Source organism: Pholcus phalangioides, unplaced genomic scaffold (genome assembly GCF_987345545.1).
Source record: "Pholcus phalangioides strain wild (caught in Gottingen) unplaced genomic scaffold, Ppha-v1.0 ptg000013l_1, whole genome shotgun sequence".
Classification (NCBI taxonomy): domain Eukaryota; kingdom Metazoa; phylum Arthropoda; class Arachnida; order Araneae; family Pholcidae; genus Pholcus; species Pholcus phalangioides.
Window position 1 is genome coordinate 23,380,357 of NW_028301606.1, and position 13,241 is coordinate 23,393,597.

The 13,241-nt window shown below is 35.1% G+C and overlaps 1 protein-coding gene across 1 annotated transcript in view; it reads left to right on the forward strand.

The window, feature by feature from the left end:
- LOC149078804 (poly(A)-specific ribonuclease PNLDC1-like) overlaps positions 1–9,274 on the forward strand; it is a 60,695-nt gene extending 51,421 nt beyond the window's left edge. The window contains exons 21-22 of the mRNA XM_089240926.1: positions 7,511–7,609; positions 9,088–9,274. Coding sequence (XP_089097052.1) covers positions 7,511–7,609; positions 9,088–9,157 — 169 coding nt within the window. The 3' untranslated portion in view covers positions 9,158–9,274. The remainder of the gene's footprint in view (positions 1–7,510; positions 7,610–9,087) is intronic.
- The last annotated feature ends 3,967 nt before the right edge of the window (positions 9,275–13,241 follow it).

The window sequence follows — 13,241 nt, forward strand, 5'->3', positions numbered from 1 at the left end:
GTGGTGTTTTCTTACCACATTTTATGGTGAGGAAAGCAAAAGTTTGTTGTATAAATGTCACATAAAAGAGCAAGAGATAAAGAAAAAGAAAAAAAAGTTTAACAAGATTTCCTACAGCTGTTACACTGGCTGTTTTTTTTTATTTTTATAAATATATTTTGCTTTTCCGCCTTATTCTCCCTCTCTTTAACGTTAAGAATTACAACATTCTTTGAGAAGACTGAGAAAAACTGAGAAGACGAGACATCTTGCAGGTGATGTTTTATTTTTGTACATCTCGTGCTGTCCTTATTCAGAAGAAGAAGAATAACCTTTAAAGCGTTTTAAACTTTTTTTTTTCACTTTTCTTCTTGCCATTAAGTTCCTGTTTATTGATTTCATGTTGCGTCATTAGATGTGGTAGCCCACTTTTTTATTGGAAAATCTATTTAACTCAGTGTTCAGAAATTAATTCATTAAATTAAAATTTTATTATTAATTTGTTTATTATCTATCGCCGTTTTTTATACGTATGATATATTGGTGGGTATATGCTATAGTTGAACCAAAAAACTCGTCAAATATTCTATTTTTAACGAATTAAAATTTGAGAAAAAAATTTAAAATTAAAATTATTATTTTAATCTATTACATTAAATAGATTTTTTTGCTTTTTTTTAAGAAAGTAATTCCTTTTTTTTCGCTTCATGGAGAACAAATTTTTGAACTGTGAACGTACGAAATGGTGACGGGTATCATTCGAGGGTCTCTTATATGAAGAACAATGTGCGTGCGATGAGCTAATGGGTACATGAAATGTATTTATACCCACAGACGTATGTCTTCGCCTCTGTTCTCTACACGGAAACCTCCACAGTGTGTATTCTTAATTTCCACGTGCTTCATTGTGATTGTGAACCCAGTAATTTTTCCTTGAAGTTCAGCTGTCGCTATAAGGCAGGGAAGGAATCTTTTATGTTGCTTGATGTCAAGTGTATACCATCTTGAGCTTCAGATCCCCTTTTCTCCACTGGTTTTTTTCCCGTTGTTTCTAGAACATTCCAATAAACTGTCTCTGAAGATGTTTAAAGGGGAAAAAAATGAATAAATATCCCCCCCCCCTTTTCTCTCTCTCTCTCTCTATATATATATATATTCACTTTCGTAAGTTTACATACCGACCCCAATCTATTTCCACTGAGGTTTACCTTTTTTCGCTTTCTTGTATTGCAATTTTTTCATTTGTTTTTTCATGTCTGTCTTACTTTAGCAGCCCAATCTTCTTCGCAGATCTTTTAAAGCATGTACTATATAGAATTACAACTTATGCACAAAAATAAGAATAACGTAATTTTTCCGTAATTTCCTTCCCACGTATGATCCTGAGATAATACGTTGAGAAAAATTGGAATATCTCTTGGATTTATAGCGTGTATTATCTGCAGCTTTTTTTTTCTTAAGAGGCTGGAATGGAAGTAAATATTTTTTTTAAATAATTAGACTATATTTTTTAGATATGTATGCAGTATGAGTTTTTTAAAATTAAACTTCGTCAACAAAATCCGGTTATGTTTATTCATTTACAAAAACAAAGCAACTAAAAATTAGCACAGAATACGAATAAATAATAAAATACACAAAATACAAATAAAGTATCAAAACTTATACAAAATACAAATAAAGTATCAAAACTTATACAAAATACAAATAAAGTATCAAAACTTATACAAAATACAAAACTCTGTACAAATATGAGAAAAATAAAAAAATACAATGCAATTGCACAACAAAAATCTGAAATCCGTAATAGATGAATGAAAAATATCAAGACGTCCAGGAAGCTCATCTAAAATTTAGAAAATCTGTTTACAGCACAGTATATTTACCAATATTAGTACTGAATGACTTGACGGCAAATAAGCAATATGATCTTGTATTGTGGCACTTAATATTAAAACTTATTTCGTTAAGAATGGATATGCAATCAATACGATTATTCAACAGCTTCATGAAAAAAAAAAAAAAGATTTAGTAATCTGCGCGTTTTTGTAAACTAATAGCATTGAAACTGTTGCGTAAATGAGTGGCAGATAAAATGATAAAATATTTTTATAAGGACCATGTTTTTGAAATATTGTTTCGAATGGTTTCGAGACTCGTAATACGGCAAGTTTGAAATGGGTTCCAAATGTTATATCGATATGGAAGCAGTTCTACTGTTTGCTGTTTTATTTTAATATACCGAAATCACCGAAATTCTCGTAAGGGAGTATATACTCTATAACGAAAAAAGTTTGGGTGGTGTGATGGGCTCACGGAAAAATACCTGACTCATCGACAATCAATCGTCTCTTTCTTTTAAATATTTTTGAGTGAGATTTCGAAAACTACTGGGGATCAGATATTGATATTTTTGATGATAAGTACTATTTATGTTCCTGGCCAGCTTGATTTTTTTTCTACTCCGTACGTTCTTGTTGCTGTGTGAATAAATACACAAGTTCTAGTCGTGCATCTAAGTTAGTGCGTTAGCTGCCAGCTGTTCAAAGATTTTGTTTCTTCCCTTTTGTTGAATTCCTCTTTTAACAGGTGGTCTATGCTTGTTCATATTACATTCAGACAGTGATCTGATATGGTGTTAATATTGTTTTCATTCTCCGAACAACACGCAACTAAGTGACAAGCGAAATGAGGTCTATCAGTTTGAATAATTTTTTTGAGAAAATTTGTTTGAAAAAATTTTGTTACGAGTCGAGGTCTTGCATAAACAAAGTAGCCTGAATTCAAAATACCTAATGGTGTGAATAAATATTTTTAACGAATCATTCATTCCTTGAAATGAACTTTCGGTTCGTTGGTTTTAATCGAATCCCTTAAGTCGGGTTGCCCTAGGAGTAAGATTTCTGCGCCTTGTGTGCGGCATGAGGGAGGTGCATTGGTTAAAAAACCGAAATTCATTTTTTTTTACCAATCAGCGTTTTTAAGCTGCACGCCGCGCAGACGAAACGCGAGGGATCTATCGAGTTCTAACACGTGATAAGCATTATGAACCAGAATCGAGATCTTGAATACCGCGCGTGACCAGTTTTAGTAACGACAGAAAAATACCAAGAGACTGGCTTCGCAACGAAATCACTCTGCTAGTGAAATAAAACATGAAACGAAATCGAATATTTTGAGAGAAACTGTTTGTAGACGAATTCACGAAGTCGGCTTGTTACAAAAGAACAAAATTATTCGTGTACCCTTCTTGAAACATCACCATAAACAAGCACGATTGGATTGTACGTATGCTTGGCCATATGTTGTACTCGGAAGAATGGGTGCATACACTCTTCAGTGATTAAAAGAAGTGGAATTTTGATGGCCCGGACGGTTATTCTTATTATTCGGATGATCTAAGAAAGATTCCAAGAATTTTATTCAGTACGCAGTAAGTTGGATGCTCAGTAGTTGTATGGGAAGCGTTTGGTTATTATTGGACAGACCTCATCGGCATTTAGATAGCAGTCAGAATTTTCTCAGTCTCAAACATTTTCTTTTAAAATCAGATTTGAAACAGGCCAATTCTTGCTTCTTGCAGAAACAAAGCAATCGTACATACCTAAGTTTGCGGCAAGTTCTGCCTTTCGTAATGCATTTTTCCTAGCTAGATTTCCGTTTTTCAGTTATTCTTCTTGCGAATGTTTCTTTTGCTTCAAAATGGAACATATCTGTGTCCTGCCAACATTGAATTCATTTGCAAGAGCACGAACTCCCATTTTACGTTTTCACTGCATTCGATGACATCAATTTTTTCTCTTCGAAATCTCTTTTGTTGATGATAGAGAGCAACGATTACTTGAGCTGGCCATGTAAAACAGCGTGAAATCATGTAAAAGATACGAGCACAACCATAAAACTGACATCAGAGTTTCCGAACATTAACAAACTGGAAGCCATATGTTTCATTGAAAAGTAGCCAAAAAAGTGAATCAAATATTAGAACTTGTGCTATCATCTAGTGAGTATAATTTGCACCAAAATTATAACTATTGGTGTCCGCAGAGGGGTTTTAGTCCAATGCAACGAATGATGAAAATGGTGACCGTTAAGTAGGGATTCGAAATACATTATTTCAATAGTCTCTTTGCCGGGATATTTTCACTTGGCCATTAATCAGGGGTGACCGTTAAGAGGTGTTTTTACTATATTACCATTTGTAGAAATATCAGGTTGTCTAAGCTAAACGATAATGCTTCCATCCATGCCTCAAAGTAAACAAAAAAAAGTAGCGCAGAACTAAAATGCTAAAATCATCTCGGCTCTAGAGTGGCCAGATCTCATTCTGAATCTCAACTCCGCAGAAAAATTATGGGGCTATCCTGACACGTGTCGCGTATGGCAATGGAAAACAATATTCTTCCGTTTCAGAACTGAAAAACGCAGTTGAGAAAGAATGCTTCGGTTGCTACAAAACTTTGTATTTCCAATGAAAAATCCTGTGTTTAATGTTATAAGAAGAAATGGCAATCACATAAGTGACCAAAATTACATGGTTTCTAAAAAAAGTATTTAAAATTATTTGGGACTGAACTGTGACATTGGTTGTAATTTCTTTCGCTATAATGTAGCTAATATTTTAGATTCACCTTTTTTTAAATTGCGGGATGCGCAAAATGTTTGAAGCCTCACAATTTGCATTAAATAACTCAAAACTCGCAATTGGTTCTGTACCTTGACCTTTTGTGCTAAAAAACACCTTAATTGAAACATCGCATGGTAAGTTCCCTAAATATGCCGTAAAATTTTATTAATAAGTTTAGATACACCGAAAAAAAATTGAAAATGGCTATCTCTTGAGGAATTGACGGTATTTAAATGATAGCCGCAGCAGCCTAGATTGATAAGTTTTGTATCGTATCGACCTATAGGCTACTCTACCAAAAGATGTTCCGAGGTCTAATGAGTTCGAAACCTGCTCAGTGTGATTTTCAGACTCTTCGGTCAAGAAAGAAAATATTCAGATAATATTCATTTGACTTTCTTTAGTGTGAAAATATGATAGCGATGTGTTTTGAATGCATGCGTTATGTTAAATATGCATATATCGACGACGACGTTAATAAAATCGACAATATTTTTCTCAGCTGTTTATTTGACTGGAATTTTTCTTACATTTTTACTTCGATCTGATTATTATTTTTTCTGCTTATTGCAGTAAATAATTTGATTTAATTTTTTTTCCTCGGTAAATTTTTTTTTCCTTTTTCAAAATTGAGTTATCTCGAAACATGATTGTTTCTCAGCGGAAAAAATTCCCGTGTCCATTTTATGAGAAACGTGACTCGATTTTGTCGTGCAGTTTTCCTATTTTAAAAATATATATATAAAGATAGAGAGAAAAATAAAAAGCTTTTCCCCGTTTTATAAATCCTGGTACATTTATCATTCAGCTCTGCGCATCCATTTTTTTTTTCAGGATTCTTCACTGGAAGAAGCAGTTTTTTCTTTTTTTTTTCCTACAGGAGATTGAAGCTGTCATTCTTGTTTTTCCCCCCATCATCTGCTTCATTTCTTTCTGGTTTGAGGTTGATGGGATTCCCTCAGATTCACTTTTTTCAAAAAAAAAGAAGAAATTCTTCTTCCTTTTATACATTTTTCCGTTGATCCTTGTTCAAAGAAGGATTTTTGAAAGGAATGATAAATGTATATGTTACTGCCAAAGCCCGAAATCGGCCAGTTCGTGAAGTGACCTATTTCGTTGTAAATTGACTAGGCCAAAGTTCGAATTTCGAGCTTTGGCCAGCCAGTTCGCGAAGTTAGAAAAACTGTTGGCAGATGGCAGTACTACACATAACAAGCATCACACAGAAACAAACTTCACGCCAGGTTTCACTACACGTACCTGCACATTCCAACACGTACCAATTCGTTAGAGGTTCCGCAGAGGAATATGGACGAGGTGCATGTCTGGTTTAGTAGTAGTAGTAGCCATTTCGCGAAGTAGCTAGAGATATCTGGCCAAAGTCCGAAAAGAAAAGGTAAAATTCTGAGTCATCGCCATTTGGCGTATTTTTTCGTGATAATTATGTCCACATTTGTTATGGCAACCCATCATATCGCAGTCGCGCGCGATGCGGTGTAATCACTTTTTTTCCTTTCAAAATTTGACAGAAAAACTATATGCCTATATTATTATTTAGTTTTTTTCCCCTCTAGGATTACTCTTTTTCTTCTCTCGTCACATGCAGCTAATACAATATAGCCATGTATCACACGTAAGCGGTGAATAAAATGGATTTGGGGCCTACCGGACCGTCTTACATCGACCATTGGCAAGGGATTTCCAGCCACTTAGCGAATTGCCGCAACATATACATTGTAAACATAAATATGCGAGAGAAAAAAACGAAATATCTGATATATTTATTCTGTTCAAATATTGTGTCGAATTTTTAGCGTATGTTTAATGGGGACTTTTTTTCACAAATACACAAAAAAAGAAAATAATAAATAAAACAGTGGAACTTTTTTTTTTACCCTATTGCTATTTCTTAAATATCACTTTCTGGAAAGATTGAGAAACGTCGTGCAAGATGTCCGATGGATGGACGTTGCACTTTGCATCCTGTATCGCTTCCGCCTCCATTAACTTCCGCTAAACCAGGAAACGTGTCTTCCCACGATGTGAGGAACACCTACTTCTTAGGCATATGGCTAGTGTTTTTTTAATCAAGGAATTTAGTTTTTATGTTTGCCTCAAACAACTGTTTGTATCGATTGTACGGCTCCGAACGTTATTTCTTGTATAAGCATTTGAACAGCGCTCTATAGATGATGCCAACGTTAAGAAAATTATCATTTTTATCAGTACTTCAGTCGTTAAATATTTTGAGCACCAAGAACCATAATTTTGAACTGTGTATAAATTTATTTTTCCTTTTTTACTTGTATGATTTATAAATATTCGAAATAATTTATAAATATATCAAGTAATTTTTAGTAGTCTTAAATTGTCATGATAAAAATAACCGAAGAAGAAAGTTTTAGAAAAAAGTGGCACTAATATTTTTATTTGGGATTTGAATCACCAACACCTGTGAATGTTTGTGTTCTCAAAAATTTTCTGCGAGAATTCATTATATCGATTTTGTTGATTAGATGTCAATTAGTGCATAACTCCCGATTGGATATTGTTTGTTGTAAATGGTCATTCAAAATGCTTTTCTATTCTTTAACGTTTAACCAATAGCAATCTCAATGATCTCAACAGACAACTAGAACTTGTTTATTATGATTAATTCTCTTTCTAAATGCTGTTTTTTTAAATTGCTCTCGTTCCCAAAAACTTCGACTTAAAGGGAAAAAACTTCTAGTTAAGGGAACATTTTAGCACTAAAACACGTGAAAAGTTCTTTGGCTGAGTGAAAACTCCAATTTAAACAAATATTCGAGTCATCGGAGTTCGACTTATCGCGAATTGATTATATTCATTTCCGCATTTGTATTAGATTCATAGTGTGAATGCATATTCTTTTTTGTTTCAAAGTGCTGAAGACATGCTTGCCGCTCTCTCTAATGACAAAGTTCTTCGCCTCGAAAGATACAGTTTATTCAAGCATTGGCTTCCGGCAAAAATCGCGCTTATGTAAGTGTAAATTCTCAATTTATCGATAATCTGTAAAGACAGTGAGAGAAATATTTGAGTTTTTCCATGAAACTGTCAAACTTAAGAACATAAAAGTGTTATTCATTAGCATATTCGATAAAGCGAAGGATTTAAATAAATGCATTCAACAGGAAGTGGTATTTGTCCACGCGAATTTTTCGCTTTAACCTTTTACTGGCCAAATTAAGATTCGGATTAATTTTTATAATTTTTATTTTTTAAGCGTAGGATTTTTTTTTAGTTTAGAGGTATCAACCGAGAAATTATTCACATTTTTCTGGACTCGCCTTTGTCCATAGAAACTTTAAAAAAAATTGAGACGTGGATTTTTTTCTCTACAAAAATGAGTGATTCGGGGAAATGAAATGTTCCGGTAAAAATGTATTACAGTCTTGCATCAAATTTCCTATTTTTTTGCTCGATTCTTTTTTTTTTTCGTGGTCAACACACTTTTCCTACGCCTTCTATGATTAAAAATTAAGTTACTTTTAGGTAAATTTTAAGCAAACTGTATATTTTTTTTGTATAAATTTTTGAATATGATTGAATATTGGGAGGTTTCTTAACATTATTTTTAAGAAACTTTTTACTTTGGGTTCAACGTGTTTCTTCAACTTGTGTGAACATAATAGTCATATACATATCCCACTTTCCGTAATTCACAATGTGCCCACAACGACTCTCCCTTTTCCTTTTTTTGCGAAAGATTTTTTCCATTCGGTCGTAAAACATTTTAATTATCTTGTGTTGGTTTTCCAGTACAATCACTATGTATGCGGGCTAGTAGTTCTACAGGAATATCCGTATCAAAGTTTGTTGATGGCGATGTAAACTTTGGTCGGTAGTTTCAAGGGAAAAGATGGGGGTTCGCTAAGGTGCTTGTGGGCACAAAGGTGGAAACCACTGAAATGTAATAGAATGTATCACCATCGTTGCATTGTTTTTTCCTCCACATTTAATTTGGCTGGAAAATTATGTGTGTTGGAAAAAAATCGCCAGAAGTTTCTAGATAATAAAACAACTTTACGTTACGAAGTACGGAAGCCTGGGTAACCAAGCGGAGATCGAGATGTAGTTCAGAAAGAAAATTCACATTCCTCTGTGGGGAATCGAACCACCAATCTTTTACTGTCCGGGCGAGTGTTCTAACCACAGAGGAATGTGAATTTTCTTTCCAAACTACATCTCGATCTCCGCTTGGTTATCCAGGCTTTCGTACTTCGTATGAATAGTGGAGTTTGAAAACATTTCATCAACTAAACACAATAAGTAGGTTGGTCTACTATAATTTTATAAATCCGTTGTAATTTTTTTTTATATATTATAGTATCGATAGTAGTGATTGTAACCATTTATTTATTTTAGAGTTTTTAGCATATATCACTGATTTATTAGTGGTAGTAACGAATTAGTTAATTACATTATAATTTTTTTCTTTCTCCTGTTCCGATTGCTAGGTCCGTTTGCTTAGCTTCCAGTACAATCAGCTTGTTCCTAATTTACAAATTCGTCCGCCTTCACCGATGAATACGAGCAGAATAGAAGCTATTGTTCTGGGTGACTTGTGTATTTCATGTTTTAATCAGTTTGTTCTACGAGTTATGTCATTAAAATTCCACAATAAAGCTTTTTCTTTTACCGAAACTGAGAATAATTCTTTATTATATTTATCAAAATAGCGACAAATTTTCTTTCCATGAATAATGTGTATTTATTTTTAAATTATTTTCTTTAAGAGTGATAAAATTCACATACTCATCTGGCTTTAAAAAATATCTTTTCTTTTTTTTCGCAAATTATCATTGAAAATTAAATTAGTTGTGAAATATATTTCTCTAAAATTCTAAACTAACAAGCAATTTAAAGTTCCCCTCCCCCCATAATTTTCCGTTGCTTCTAATCATAGTAAATTTTAGAAATTATTGTTTTGTAAAAAGAATGAATTTTAAAAAGGAATTACTTTGTAAAAGTTTTATTTAAATTATTCTTGGTAGTTTTTGTATAACCATAAATATAGAAATATTGAAATCTCATTACCAAGTATATTTAGTAATTAAAAAAAGGGGAGTATATTTTCCAACCCTTACCGCGGCAGTGATCAAATATCTCGCCTAACTTGATGCCTTGTACCGCGACAATTACGAGATATCTCGCGTCCTTAAAACCCTCTTATTTCGGCAATGACGAGCTCAGCTATCTCTGTGCAGAGTTCGCAAATATGTTTTCCATTCCCTCTAACCTGTCAGATCAACTGCCAGTGGGTGAAATTAGCTTTTGTTCAAAGTGTGATAACAGAAGGAGACTTTTTTGTTTTCCTTCTCTTCGGGTAGTACGAGGTTTGTTCAAAAAATATATGATCATAATTTTGGTTCGTCTGCAAGTTCTATGATCTTGATTCTATGATCCTGCATCACCAGAGGCCTCACTTAGTCAATAACGATCTCATTTCTGAATGTTGAGCGCCTATCAGAACGGGCTTCACCCTACATTGATATCCGGCCATCTTTGAAGCGATTATACCACTCCATCGGTGTGGTGCACATTTTTTCATCTCCGAAGGTCTGTTGTATCTTGCGGATTGTTTCCACTTGGGAATCACCTAGTTCCGCACAAAATTCACAGTAGCGTTGTTACAGTTTTTCCTGCCATTTTATCAAAACTGAAAATGCGTCAGCGCTCACTTATACTTCGTAATCGGCTTATTCATCGGCTGTCTGCCGGCGACTTTTAGCTAGCTTCTGCAGACAGGGAAATATTCAAGCATGTGCACTAAATCACTCCTCCCTGTCTTCATTTGTTTACGCACGAAAAATTCTGGCCGGATACCTTTTGAACAAACCTCGTATAAGAATATGTGTACCATTCCTGGTGTTGGAGGGGGGGGGGGGAACACTTCTCACACATGCACATGATCGGAAAAAAATATTATTCTTGAAAACTATATGACATTTTTCAGAAGGTTTAGGGATTCCCACTGTAGCAGTTATCATGCGGATCAGGAAATTTTTAAAAACCACTTTAAAAATTCCAATTTAAAAAATAAATTTGAATTCATTTAGTTTATTTTCTCGAGAAGTGTCTATTTTTCCCACAGTATGAGTCCAATTTTTAAAATTTCTCAGATGAATTCAGCTTTATAGGGTTCATACAAAGATATAAATGCAAATTGCAAAATTTTTTCCCTACATCGTTCTTCGAGCCGGTCTCTTCTATTTCAAAGTCTCTTCGCAGGGAGCATCAGACCTTTAACAAACATAAAACACGAAAAGTTGAGCATCTGACGTTGTTTGTTCTGAAATGGAGGGCAGGTGACAGTATTTCTCGAACTTCCGTGGAAAAGAACTGAACTCTCGTCCTCAGGATCCATGTTCAAACCCCGTTCATGGCACAGTGGCGGTCGGCTGAAGTTGGTTTTCTGTGATTTTCCAGCTTCGAAACGCGAATGCGAACCGGTCTCCTATTTAAAAAAGTCTCTCCGCTGAGAGCAGGCAGACCTACAACACGATACTGGCGTAACATGAAAATTCAAGCATTTCGATCTTTACTTCAGAAAATAGAAGTCAGATGGCAGCACGAACACCAAACAAGCGCAACTGGACAACATAAATACGCTAGGGTCATACCTATGATCAGAACACACATTCCGGCATATGCCGATTCGTAAGAAATTACGTAGAGGAATGTGTAGGAGGTGCATGCGCGGTTAAGTAGTAGTAGTAGAACTCTGCCATCATAACTACGCTAGAACCACACACATACGCACGCAACATTCTCCGGCATCTGATCTGTTCTAATTTTTTCACGTGCTGGTGAATCTGAAATACTATGACCAAACCAAAAAAAAACCAGGTGTGTGTGGGGGAGGGGGGGGGGAGGCATTTCGCGTCGTATAAAAGAACAGAATATTGTTATACTTATACAAATTATTGATAATTTATATTTATTTTTTCTTTGATAGGGATTTTGATCACGCTTGTAGCGTAGTCGGCTGAAATTGTTTGCTTTCTGCGGTTTTACGGCTACGAGCCGGTCTTCCATCTCAGGGTTGCCATCAACCTGAAGAGTCAGAGAATTTTTGTTAAATATTTAGCAAAAGTCAGAGAAAAATTCTGCGACGGGAAAAAACTGGAACTTGAAAAACTGTTGGAAGGTTGGGATTTTTTGAATTACGTCTCTTTCTTCAGAAGCTTTGGTCGGGGAAAGTCAAGAAAATTTTTGAGTTTTCGTCCTGGTAATGGTCAAGCAGATTTTGCTTGGAAACCTGCATTTTTGAACGCTGACCTTCAACAGGATACTTTTACGCATACTTTTACGGAGGTAGACTTGAAGGTCTGGTGGGGGGCACGATGATGATGATGTCAATTCATGTATACACATATACATTAGATCAGTCGACTTCACCTTTGACGCTGGGGGAGGGGGGGGGGTGTATCATCGCCCATGCTTTTACACAGACGACGCTCAATTTTACAGACCTACAATTTGCGAACTAATTACCTGGTCCCATTATATAATATACCGTTCCTTTAAACGTCTTTCCCATTTACGAACTTTTCAATTTTATGAACTACTCGTTTTTACTATCACGTCCGTACGGATTCGTAAAAATGATGGTCGACTGTATAATATGAATTCGGGCTTCTATTATTTTTCGAGGATGATGTCACACTCCGCCATCCATACAAAGGTTTTTAACAACTGGCTGATGCGAAGATATATTTTGGAAAGAGAGAAAATTCAACTGCCCCTGCGAGAAATCGAACCCACGTACTTTCACTTTCCGGGTGAACGCCCTAGGCCACTAGACTACAGAGTCACCGAATCTCTCAATCGTTCCTTGGAGCTCGTGTACACTGAACGGGACCGTACGTGCACTGTCGGACCTAGCTCAGGCCAAAGCTCACAATTGCTGACAATGCCACCAGATGGTGACTTATCCGAGGACGATGTACTCTCTGCTACCCATACAAAGGTTTTTAACAGTTGGCTGATGCGAAGACGGTCCCGTTCAGTGCACATGAGCTCCAAGGAAAGATTGAGAAGTTCGTTGGCTCTGTAGTCTAGTGGTCTGGGACGTTCATCCGGAAAGTAAAAGTACAAAGTTGAATTTTCTCTCTTTCCAAAATATATCTTCGCACAGCCAACTGTTAAAAACCTTTGTTCTATTGTTTTCACTTATATGGACAACAGATTGCAGCACCATTAGAACATGAACACATAACTCCAACATCAAAAATAAACATTTGCACACGCAACATTTCCCAGGAGAATGTTTATGAGTTATATTTACTTGTAAATATTAATAGTAGTCCATCGGTTCATTGTAGTATAAAATTGACAGCTATAAAATCCCTTGGGGAAGTTATAAAAAAATATACGTAATTTACTTTATTCATGAATAAAATCAAATACGTACATATTTGTATAAATGACTTAGTTTCAAAATTTTATTGCTTTATTGAATTCGAAATCAAATTACGCTAATTGTATCATTGGGTAAGAGCCAATAATTCTGTTTTTATTGGATAAATTACTCACTTGATTTTAAAAAAAATAAAGATATCCAAGGACTCCTGGAATCTTCTTTTTTTCTTCTTCTTCTCCTCTTTTT